Below are 13155 nucleotides of genomic sequence, written 5' to 3'. Positions count from 1 at the left end.
TGAATAAGGTTCGGGAAGTAGCACGTGGGCCGCGATTGAGGGATTGGAAGGCAATCAAATAAATATTGCAGTTTGATGGCACTACACAACCTAATCCAATTTATTGGCACGGCTTCAACACTGAAAAGCACGAGACAAATAACACTGAAACTAAACGATGCTGCCACTATGTATCCGAATGAACGCTTTGCAAACACGAAGGGCTAACAATACTATGACAACGAATGCATTTTATAGGGGTTCGGTACAATCATTGGAATCAATTAACTTGCCAAATTAATTTTGTAGATTTAGATTACGGACGTAAGTTTTATTGGCTATAATTCTGCATGATATTCAATAATTCTTGTCCAAATTATGTCACTTAGGAGACCATTATTTCGACTATTCAACCTTTGAATGCTTGCGTTCTATGCAATTTTCTACTTTTCTCAATTGGAATTACATTGTACAGGTTAATTTTAATTAACGTTTCTAAATTATTAGGTAGTTTGTCTTTAAATACTTTTTCTTCTAAAAATTCTAACTATTCACTCTGTTTCAACTCTCATTTGCAACAGATGATATTTTCTTTGGATTTCAGAAGCATTATGTAAGGTTCCACTTTGATTTTTGAACAATCTTCGAATACGTGGACCGTTTGATAAAGAACTTGTATGAATGAATACTCTCTGCAACACAAATTCCTTATGAAACGGTTTCACATCAATATTCTTTGGTAGCTTCGCGAATAAATTTTGTCTGTGATATATCAAGTATTTCAATTTGCTTTCGTAAAAGCTACCAAAGTTGTAGATACTGCAATTACATTATGCAATTAAAACAGTTTTAGGTACTGCTAATATTTCATAGAAATAACTATTCTATTTCTCCGATTTCGATTCATTTTAATTTTGTCATTCATTTAAGAGATAGAATATTTGTTTTCTATGATTGGTTACATTCACCAGTAGCTTCACTTCTCAATGAGGTACACTTCATTGGGCATTTTAATACGACACGGTTGCAATCTCGCTTCTACCCTCATTAATATCGTCAGGGGCGGACTGGCCATACAAGCGCGCGCCCGACCTCCCGCAAGCGGAGACGACGAAAATTAATGAGCTCAGTTTATTGGCAGCCACGCACAAAACTCATATGGGCAATTACGAGCAAAATTGCACTTACTTCACAGGTTAGTAAACACAGACGCAAACGCTTCTACCCCCCAGTCCACCCCTGTTCCCCACAGGAAGACTGCAGGGTGACTGCGATTGACTAGCTGTCGTCTTGTCATAGCTCCAGAATCGCATTCAAGTCGATCCACATTACATGAAATTACTTTTACAAATACTTTGAACACTTGTGCATAACTTTTATGCGATTCGTATTTGGAAACATCTAAATTCATGTCAGTGTTTTGTCGGACTTTCAGTGTAACCACTGTACCGGTAACCGCACCGTTTGTACACAAATTGGCAAATCAAAATTTTTCGTACTACCATGCTGGTTTTCCTTGCATATTAATGCAATTTTCCTGCATATTTTCTTAGAACAACTTCGCTTACAATGCATGATGATTTGTGTAATATTTTTTTTTAAAGTTATAGATTAATTTTTAAAACGAAGGCTTTGCATTGAAGTTACTTGAATTTGCTTCACTATGCTTTCGCTTGTTTTAATTGATCTATTACTTCCGACTCTTTCTTTCTTCTGTTCGTGACGTATTTGTGTGAAATTTGTTTGATGTTGTTGTCAATGTTTGTGTATTGTTCTAATTACGTTGGTATTTCTGGCAGATGAGCTCGTGGATAGAAACTGTGAATGTTGCGTGTCTTGCTGTATAGACTATGAAGGTTGGCTGCAGTTCCAGAACTGTTTGTATGGGATTGTGAAGGATCCTTTGTTTGAGTTGTTCATTACAACTTGTATTGTCCTTAACACACTGTTCCTTGCACTGGAGCATCATGGGATGAGTGAGAACGTTAGATCGGCCTTAGATATAGGAAATAAGGTACCTAATCAAACTTTTACTTAAAATTGCTATCTGTTATGTAGATAAAAACTCAAAATTTGTATATCTCACCTAAGTCTATCACATTTTTTATTAGATTTTTGACAACTAAATAACTCTTTTAAAACAACAAATGACCTTTCAGGTGTTCACGTCGATATTTACATTGGAATGTATAATGAAAGTGATGGCGATGAGTAAAGACTTCTTTGCGTGTGGCTGGAACATATTCGACTTGATTATAGTCTCAGCAAGCCTTCTAGATCTAATATTCGAGCTCGTCGATGGCCTATCTGTATTGCGAGGTCTTCGTTTGGTAAGTTCCACTACTTAAGTACATTTTATCAAATAAAATGTGAGTCTAATTGCCCTGTAATTCTTTCACAGTTACGAGTGTTAAAATTAGCTCAATCATGGACTACAATGAAAGTGTTATTGAGTATTATAATATCGACAATCGGTGCTCTTGGTAATTTGACGTTCGTGTTAGTGATAGTTATATACATATTTGCTGTGATCGGTATGCAGCTATTCTCCAAGTCCTACACGCCGGATAAGTTCGACCCGGATCCTGTACCCAGGTAAACTATCACAAATGTTGGCACATGTTCAAAGTTTTACTCTCAAAGTTATTCTTGTAACTACGTGTTGTTTTATTTGATTGATTCTCTTATGTGTAGTAATAGAAATGTTCTCGTTGATTTCCCTAAATTTCCATCGCATGTAATTGTGTGTTCCATATTTTTATTTGTTTCGTTTTCTGTCTCAATGTTATTAACCAACAACCCTGACTCATCGACGACTGAAGGTGGAACTTCAACGACTTCTTCCACTCGTTCATGATGATATTCCGGATACTTTGCGGCGAGTGGATCGAGCCTCTGTGGGACTGTATGCGCGCGGAGCAGGAGACAGGGGCAGAGAGTTGCTTCTTCATATTCTTGCCCGCACTCGTTATGGGCAACTTTATGGTGCTCAACCTCTTCCTTGCCTTGCTGCTCAACAGCTTCAATAGTGAGGAACTTAAGAATAAGAAGGAGGTCAGTAATGATTTAAAAAAGTAAAATTTGGTATTTGAATATACTAGAGACACACCGTAGCGTATTGGTTGCCCCACACATAGCAGCAAAACCTTAAAATTATGCAGCACTTTATATTATAAGTGTAAACTTAATGATAAATGAAATGTTTGTAAAGTAAACACACTATATTTTAAAATCAAATATTCATCGTATTTTCCCAATAACGCAGACCTATCTATTTTAGAACCTCTTTCACAATACCTAAAGATCGTATCTATGTGCCGTTTACGCGGGCGTGTAGCGTAGGCGTCTGACGGCGCCATTATCCATTCTTCATTAGTACGGCGTCTGTACGACGCATGGGTACAATAACAACCCACACAGCCGATATTTGCAAGATAACACCTTCACAGAATGTACACAAAAATAAACCTTATTTACTTGAACACAAGGAAAGCTTAAAACAATCACTTACTAAACCCATTATCAACTTTCAGGAAGTTGGTGAAGATTCAAAATTAGCTAAAAGTTTCGATAGAATACGTTCTATAGTAAGAAAAAAGGTTTCCTTATATCGAGAAGTAAAGAGACTGACAAAAAATCTAAGTTAGAAGAGCTAGTTAACGAATTTATGACACAACAACGCGCTATAAAGGAGAAGAAGGCGTCGATACCGAGCGAGCAGAGGTTCTCAGCATCCATACAGGAGACCATCCTGTTCCCACACGACAATATTTATAGTCATAGTTATCAAGAAGCATTAAATAGGTACGTATGATATAATTAATCCTGTAAACTCACTTACAAAACTTATAACTAACTAATTTAACTCTACTTGTAAGACTTTCTGAAGACAAAAGTTAATATTGAACTACTGAAATGAGCAAACATTTGGAACATAACACGCTTTGTCGACTCTCTTAAAAGTTAGTTATACAAAGTAGAAGTAAAACGACATGTCCAACTCGTTCCACAAGTCAAGCAAGTTATCTAAGTAAAGTAAAATATTTCAGGCCAATATCAGTGGGTTCCGACTTCGCGTACCCACATCTTTACCAAGCTACCAACAACTTTAACCACGGCAGTCAAGAAACTTTAAAAGACGTGCGTGACTTGGCGGCCGAACATAAAATCACTAGCATTAGGGAAGATTCTAAGGAAAATCTTGAAGACACATCGCCCACAGAACAAGTTGCTGTACAAAGGTTATTGAACCAAGTATCTTCTGGTTATCACACGCAGCCATCTGATTCGAGAGGTAAGATTTACTATAAGAAAACAAGGCTTTTAATCAATATTTCAGAATTTTAAAATAGTAACTCTTTGATTAATATAATTCTAGATGAGAACGAACATTATGAAATGGCCCAATTGTCGAGTAGGACAACGCCAGAAAAACCGAAGCGGCAACCCAGGGAACTACCGCCATCGAACAACTTAAGTAAGGAACCAGTCAAAGGAAGCAATGAAGAAGACATGAAGCGTCCGTGGCAAACTTTAGTCTCATATGTAGATGAATTAACCGTAGGTGGGAGAAAAAACTCACAGGGTCAATATATTGATGCGATGGGAAACTTCCCCGGATTTGGGAAACAGAAAGAGCCGAAAGTACCCGAAAATTGTTTCCCTCGCCAATGTTACGATGCGTATGTATTCATTCAAGAATGTCTCGATGCTCATTGCCATATTCGCTTCCATTTCTATATTAGGAGTTTGGTAGTTAGTCAGGTCTTATAATTAACCAATTTTTCTAATAATCTCTTCTTCCTTTTGACATTGATCTTGATCATGCCCTTTACGAGTTTTGTAATGTATCTATTGAAACCTTTTGCACTTCTAAAAACCTAATATTGCATCCAGTTGGTAATGTAACTATCATCAAGTAATGTATCTACATCTAACTTTATCGCTATGACCATTGCTTTCCCACATTAATCCTACTAACCCCATAAAATTCGGAACCAAGGAAACAATAAAAAAGGTTCCAGGGATGGGAATTAGAATGTCAACTCTCCGTACGTATTTACCAGAAGCCTAGGTAGGTAGAGGGTTATAGTAGATGCTTGTGATCCGAATGAATGCAAAAACGCTGTCCTTTTAGGAGTACTTGTTGGGATGCATGTATTGAAACCAACTTGGGTCAGCGTTGGATGTTTCTCCGGACCTATATCCTGCGGTATGTAGACACTCCAGCCTTCGAGTGGTTCGTTTTGGTGCTCATCTTTGCATCAAGCATCACGCTCTGCTTCGAAGACATTCACCTCGAGAAAAACAAGCCGTTGAAGAAAATTCTGTACTGGACCAACTTGGGGTTCTGTATGATCTTCATCATCGAGATGTTTCTCAAGTGGATCGCGTTGGGGTTCTTCAGATATTTCACCAGTTTCTGGACTCTATTAGATTTTACTATAGTATTTGTGAGTATTATTCCTTTCAAATGTAATACTTCGCTTTGAACTTCTTTTTAATGCTTGTATATCGCTTTCAGGTTTCAGTATTCAGTTTGTTAATAGAAGAAAACGAAAACTTAAAAGTGTTAAGGTCGTTAAGAACTTTACGTGCGTTGAGGCCATTGCGAGCAATATCGCGATGGCAGGGGATGCGTATCGTGGTGAACGCGTTAATGTATGCGATACCCAGTATCTTCAACGTATTGTTAGTGTGTTTAGTGTTCTGGTTAATATTTTCTATCATGGGTGTTCAGTTTTTTGGTGGAAAATTTTATAAGTGCGTTGATGATGAAGGCGAATTACTACCGTTAGAGGCAAGTGAATATAGTCACAATAAATGATACCTATATGTTTTTTTCTATACAGGTTTTAAAGTTGTTCGTCCGATTTCAGATAGTGAACGATAAATGGGAGTGTTATTACAATAATTTCACTTGGATCAATTCGAAGATATCATTCGACCACGTGGGGATCGCCTACTTGGCATTATTTCAAGTGGCCACGTTCGAAGGTTGGATGGAAGTGATGGCCGATGCTGTCGACGCACGAGGAGTTGATCTGCAACCAGCGAGAGAAGCTAACATCTACGCTTATATTTATTTTGTCATATTCATCGTTTGCGGTTCATTCTTCACCCTTAATCTGTTCATAGGAGTAATTATAGATAACTTTAATATGCTCAAGAAGAAGGTAAGTAGGTATACTAAACATTGTCTAACACACCGGTTGTATCGAGTGCTAATGCCAAAAATTTAATTTCAGTACGAAGGCGGAGTTTTAGAAATGTTCCTTACCGAGAGTCAGAAGCATTACTATACAGCAATGAAGAAACTTGGTAGAAAAAAGCCCCAGAAAGTAATAAAGAGGCCAAGGAATCAGTTCTTAGCGATGTTCTACGATCTCTCGAATTCTAGAAGATTTGAGATCGCCATTTTCGTTTTAATATTCCTTAATATGCTCACTATGGGCATAGAACATTATGATCAACCGCATTCCGTTTTCTTTATATTAGAAGTTAGTAATGCGTTTTTCACGACTGTGTTTGGTTTAGGTATGACACTTTTTTTCATATTCTAAACAGTGCTAAATCCCTTTTATAAAACTTCAAACACTTAATCACCACATTCAGCAAATCTGTTAAGTTTAGTGTTCCAACGATACAAAAATAATTACCCATTTAAAAAAGGGTTAGCACTGTTACTATCATATCTTCTTCCTAGATCTCATGCCTCTTATCTGATGTGTAAACTTTACAGAAGCGATAGTAAAAATAGTAGGTCTTCGGTATCACTACTTCACGGTACCATGGAACGTGTTCGATTTCCTGCTGGTGCTGGCGTCGATCCTGGGCATCTTGATGGAGGACATCATGATCGACCTTCCGATCTCGCCAACCTTGCTGCGAGTCGTCCGAGTGTTCAGGATAGGGAGAATTTTAAGACTGATTAAAGTTAGTACCTCCTTGCATCAAGCACACATTTTTTACACCAAATATTTTAATTGTCATATGGCAAGTTATTTTATCTATCTTCGTCCAAATTTTCCAGGCCGCTAAGGGCATTAGAAAACTACTGTTCGCGCTAGTAGTATCGCTGCCCGCGCTATTCAACATCGGCGCGTTACTAGCTCTCATCACCTTCATATACGCCATCATCGGCATGTCCGTCTTCGGGCACGTCAAGGAGCAAGGGGCGCTCAACGACATCGTCAACTTTCAAACATTCGGGAGAAGTATGCAGTTGCTTTTTCGGTAAGTTGGTTAAAATGATTCTCATCTCCTTAAGTCATTGATTTCTTCTTCATTTTAATAACTTGTCCCATCTCTCCACTTTCCAGTTTAATGACATCAGCCGGCTGGAACGACGTGTTAGAATCACTTATGATTCAGCCCCCTGAATGCGAGTTAGGCGAACATCCCGGCCAGAATGGCAACTGTGGAGCCGCTCCTAGCCATCACGTACTTCACTTCGTTTATCATCATCAGTTACATGATCGTCATCAACATGTACATCGCCATCATCCTCGAGAATTTCAATCAGGCGCATCAAGAGGAAGAGATTGGAATCGTTGAAGATGATCTGGAGATGTTCTATATACGGTGGTCAAAGTAAGTCTATTAACTAAACCAAAATCTTCGTGGCCTAACCACCTGACGACGCGTCGTAAACTTCGCTCAATAAATCTTGGCTACCCACTTACAATTAACCTGTTTGTAACCAATAGGCACCACTTAGAGTTATTAGAGCTATTTACAATTACGACAGTTCCGAACGGATACTTTAAACACAAATGACGTCGTAAAGAGAAGCTCGTAAATCTTGCAATCTGTCTTGATCCCCTGAGCTTCAGTTAAACACATTAAAAGTTACTCAAACAATTATTGCTTGGCATTAACCGCATAATCCGTAGATAGAGAATACAATAATTGCTCTTGTGTTATTCTATTCTAGCTACTTACGTTCCGAATCCACTGTAATTGGACTAACAAGATATATGTATTTATTTTATTAACGACTTTCGCACGATAGCTAAAATAAATGTTTTCCTTTCCAGATACGACCCGCACGCAACTCAATTCATAAGTTTCGCTCAACTATCAGACTTTATAGCTTCCTTAGACCCTCCGCTAGGCATCTCAAAACCTAATACAGTGGCTTTAGTCAGTTTTAATCTGCCGATAGCTAAAGGCAATAAGATTCACTGTTTAGATATACTCCATGCCCTTGTTAAGCATGTATTGGGGCATGTCGAAGAGACTGATACGTTCAGGCAGCTTCAAGAACAGATGGATATCAAGTTCAAGAAGCAGTTCCCTACGAGGAAAGAGCTGGAAATCGTTTCCTCGACGAGGATATGGAAGAGAGAGGACAAGGCAGCCCGGACTATCCAACGGGCGTGGAGAGATTACGTAAAGTAAGTTGATCTTATGACTTAAGTAGCTCACATCATAATACTTTTGTCACACAGCAGTGCCAAATTGTCTCATTTTATTGTTTAAATATTTAAGTAGTATTTTCGAGAAGAAGCTAATGGCGCTTATTTTAAAATTCCAGACGAAAAAATCGCAGCCCCTCACAAGAAGAAGAGAGTACAAAGTGGTCACCTGGCGGGGGTTGGGGCGGGCGGCTGAGTGCTCTGCTGCACGTGCGGCGCGGTTCGCACGCGTCTAGTCGCAAGTCGTCGCGAGCGTCCGACGCGTCCGACATCAGCGAGTTGGGCGGCGCCTGGCTCAACCTGCCGCTGCTACTGCTGCCGGGGGCCGCGCCCGGGGAACAAGTCAGTACCGACCATCTAACACAACTATAACCAAACTGTACAACAGTCAATCTTACACAATTGGGCATCCACATTTATTTTATAAAAATAACATTGAATTAGGGATACAAAAAGTTATATGCCTGTGTAGACAATCGTTTTACAGATTATTCTAGAGTAACTAGGTAAATTGGATTAGTCATTTGTTGAATTTATTTTATCTCTTATTACTTAAATCTGTCTGTAACTAGGTAGTTAAGCATATTTTCTTCCAAAAATAGTCAACGATATCTCTCTACAGCTTCTCTTCGCCACTTTTATAGTGCTTTCAGTAATTATGTACGCCATACATAATGTTGTGACCGGTGAGTGAGACGGTGGTGCCAGTGCAGATATGGCGGTTCTCTTCTCTATTTTTAAAGCTAGTAATATTTGTCGTGGTACAGCCGAGTGGTTCTGAGTCAGCGCCGCCTCGAAGGCGCTCGGCCTACGGATTGCCAATCTTCCTGCGGCATCAGGACGCCATGGACGAAGAGACCGGCCCGAAACGAGCAGGTTCATATGTAATGTTTTGCTTTCCGTGTCTCTTCCTCAGTAGGTTTAGAGATAGATGCATTCGATTACCCTCTGTCCTGGCTGAGCACCGCGTTGTGTTGCGGGAACATGTACCGCGTGTACCTAATTACAAATAATGACTGCAGTTCCCGCCACAATGCGATGCTCAACAAAGACTTGGCTAGCACTGAGTGGTTAGTCACAAGTCTTACATTTTTCTTACTCTCCTCCTTTAGTAAAGACTCGGAAAGTGTTCTTATGTTTAAATTATTTAGTCATTTTTAAGTAATTGTTTGTTTTCCATTTGTCTTGTGTGCCTGTCCTTTGGAAGTAATGTTTGTCTTGTCAAGACATAGCCAAAGCCAACCACTCGGTCGTTACATTCTTAGGTAACAATTAAATTCATTTGATAACAAAATTAAAAACGAATAATTGAAACATTAATATTGACTTTTAAAATAAAGTCATAAAAATAAACATAAACATGGAAATGAGTTTACATTACACCTTATTTCTCAGTTTTTAGATGGCGTGTCTAACAAGCATACCTAAGAACAATGCCCGTTTTAAAGTAACAAGGATAGAGTGTGAGCTTTGCATGCTTTAGTAGTAGGTACCCCAGAGTTGTCGCTTCTGTAGCTATTTATATGTAAGTGAATGTTGGCATGGACATTGTAGTGTGTAAGTCTCAGTAGTTTGTTCCCTTTACAATTTTTCCTTCACTTTTAATGCTTCTCAGGAGTCCGTAAGTACAAAACTGTTATTATTTTAAAGTCTCATGTCTATATGGCAATGGTGACACACCTTGGGTCGCACTGATTTCACTATAGGACACAAAAATAAACTCTCAGTCATCATCATTGTTAGATGGCTATTTAAACCAGGCCTGACACGGCTAAGCATAAGTCCTAACTTGTATTTTTCTTCTTTCACACCGTGCAGATTTACAAATTCAGGTACAATTTGTAATCACGTACCAAATTGATTAAAAGATGACCAATTTTACGTCAGTTTAACATCTGCTCTGTTTGAATTTAGGTCAAGTTTAGAATTAGATACATAGATTGCTTTACCACTGCAATCAGGCACTACAAGCGAAGACACATCAGATCAACGATAGGATGTTTAGTTTTTAGATGTGTTGGTACTAAGTAGTGTTGTGTGCACAGGTTCCCTTCGGCTGAGCTCGCGGCGCAGCTCCATGCGTCGCGTGACACCGCCGGCGCGCGCGCGCACTCCGTCGCCGCACGCCAACAGCGAGGTCAGCATCCTTGTGACGGAGGCGTCCCCTGACGCGGCCCCGGTGGCCACGACCGCGCCCCCCGCGCCACTCACCCCGACCGCGCCCCCCGCGCCCCCGCCTACACTGGTGCGTGTGCTGGTGCACCGAGAGTCGGACGAGCGCCCCAGCTGATCTCCGACTCCCGAGCTCGAGCCCCGAGCTCCTCCCCCGGACGTTCCCCCATCGAACGGCCCCGATTGACTTTCCATCCGGCAGTGTTCCGGCGAAAATTGTGATTTTTAAATTTTAATTAGCCCCGCTCGCGGATGTCATTATGGTGGATACGTTGAGATAGATGACCTCGTTTCCCTAAACCTAGTAAACTTTAGACACGAGAGATGTAACTTTGTTATTTACGGGTAGAACTTGAAATGCGCCCATTTATCTCAACAATTAATAATTAATAAATAGTTAATACAGTAATAACCTGAAACTTCCAGAGTCGTTACAATAAAGTTTTCATTAGTATCTCGTCGAATTCAATAAAGCTTTACGATACTGACTGCGCTCGGACGCGCCACGCAAGTTGCATTACACGCCGGTAGGTAACATTCGTTTTTAGACGCTTTAATAGAGTAATGTTGCTGAATCCGATATCTCTGGATCGTAGAAAGCTAGGATTTAAACAGATTCATAACAATTACCTTATTCAATTATAGACGTAGAGAACCAAAAATGTGCCTAGAAAAATACGTATAATCACAATAATAATACATAGAAATCGGAAGTCTATGCCAAAACTAATTAAAAATCTAAGCATAGCATGTTATTAAGGTTTACTACTTTGAAATAATTACTTCAAACAATTTTGTGATATTTTTTAAATCATTAAAATACGTATTAATCAAATTATCTTAACTTTAAGAGACGTAGAGTTCGATTTTACTGTAGATGTTGCCTTTTCCACCTTCTACGAACCAGAGTTCGGTAAGACAGCAGTTTGTTTTATTAAAATTAATATTATGATTTAAGTAGTTCGCTATTTGAGACCAAGTGTGTCATGTTTATATTGTGTTATTGTAAATAGTGTTGTATATGAGGAGAATGACTGATGTCACCGTGTCAATAGAATTGTAAAGAAGCCTATTAAGCCAGTCTGTACAAAAGATAAGCAAAATATAACCGAATTAATTTCAATAATATTGTATCAGTAAAAAAATACGACACAAAAAAGTGGGCCTAAAACACTACCCTGAGGAACACTGTTACAACCGCGCTATTTTAACATTACTATCGCCGGTTTAAGAGAATGAAATATTAATTCTGTTGTGATTTACTTTCTTATGTGTCGAAAATGAAATTGTAATATAAATTGCAATATCTAAATATTTCTGTATACTGATTGACATGATCAAAAGCTTTACACGAACCCAAACAACTATATTTGAACGTTATATTGTTATGTATTATGCTTATTTTATGTACAGACTGCAAAAAGTGGTTGTAAAGACATCAACAGAGTAGTTTAGGCTTCTGAATTAATGAATACAGTTCACATGCCATATTATTGTTGAAAATTATTAGAAATTAAGAAAACATTTTTGCAAATTATTAGTTTTATGACCATTAAAATGGACGGCATATTGTTATGTATTATGTATAAGTATGTTGCCATATTATTTAAGGGAAAATATGCTTGACATAATATTTACTGTAATATTGAGAAAACCCCTACATACGAGTACTTCCTAATTTATATGATATCTCTAGACATAATAAAACATGTGTTAATAGATAGAACATAGACATTTGAGCCAGTAAGAATTCAGAATGTTGGAAAAGACTTTTAGAAACAATAACACCATGAAAGCAAATTACCTAGATTAATTAATAAAAACAAAATATATACAGGGTGTCCCTGAAGTCGACGTCCAACAGGCACCAGATGATCGGCAAGGTTCCAAATGTTATCAGAAAAATATAAAAAAAATCTAAGTCCTACAGTTTTAAATTACAGTAACATAATATGTGTTATCCACGAAAAAGCACACATTATGCCAGTCTTTTGACTCTAGTTGCTACAAATCTTTATTTTTTCGTCTGCAGTCTTCCTTACATTATCCTGAATAGTGCTCCAGTAATATGGAATCATAAATTCTTAGCCAACTGTTTTAGATTGGAAAACATTGTTAGTTTTAGAGGAACCAAATACTCTGAATAAAATTTTCACCTTACTTTAAGTGACTGTACTGAATAAATTATGTATGGCGCTAGTAGTGGCAAATTTCACCAAAGTTGGCGCATTTAATAAGGATTATAAAATGGTATAGCACTTTGCAAATTATTTCTTAAATTCGACACAAAAAAAGATTTTTCAACGAAACTCCGTTTCGATGAATTTATTTGAACTTACTAAAAATTCTTCTAGCGTACTCAAATCATACGTTATAACCTCGTATGCACTAGACAGCACTTTGCACGCTATTTGTTATCATCATGTTGAAAATCAGCGAGGATCTCTTGTCAAACAACATTGTCTGTTTACCCGTGATTTCGCTTGCAGCATTCGTCGGCAAAAATTATCGCTAGACGAACTGGTGTTGTGCATCTCGAGCCATCGTACCCGGGCTACGGCATTTTAGCTAAGCACAGGCTTTT

General features: G+C 38.4%; 1 protein-coding gene across 1 annotated transcript in view; it reads left to right on the top strand.

Moving 5' to 3' along the window:
• LOC118265942 (sodium channel protein 60E) overlaps window positions 1-10876 on the top strand; it is a 197599-nt gene extending 186723 nt beyond the window's left edge. Inside the window, 14 exon segments of the mRNA XM_050694994.1 lie at window positions 4358-4456; window positions 4544-4661; window positions 5117-5432; window positions 5504-5779; window positions 5859-6155; window positions 6228-6516; window positions 6722-6915; window positions 7013-7215; window positions 7302-7403; window positions 7405-7572; window positions 8019-8378; window positions 8519-8741; window positions 9167-9275; window positions 10445-10876. Of these exon segments, the coding sequence (XP_050550951.1) occupies window positions 4358-4456; window positions 4544-4661; window positions 5117-5432; window positions 5504-5779; window positions 5859-6155; window positions 6228-6516; window positions 6722-6915; window positions 7013-7215; window positions 7302-7403; window positions 7405-7572; window positions 8019-8378; window positions 8519-8741; window positions 9167-9275; window positions 10445-10689 (2999 nt within the window). The 3' untranslated portion in view covers window positions 10690-10876.
• The last annotated feature ends 2279 nt before the right edge of the window (window positions 10877-13155 follow it).

Source organism: Spodoptera frugiperda, chromosome 7 (assembly GCF_023101765.2).
Source record: "Spodoptera frugiperda isolate SF20-4 chromosome 7, AGI-APGP_CSIRO_Sfru_2.0, whole genome shotgun sequence".
NCBI classification, from domain to species: Eukaryota; Metazoa; Arthropoda; class Insecta; order Lepidoptera; family Noctuidae; genus Spodoptera; species Spodoptera frugiperda.
Note: the sequence above shows the minus strand (reverse complement) of the source record. Positions and strands in the feature narration are given on the sequence as shown.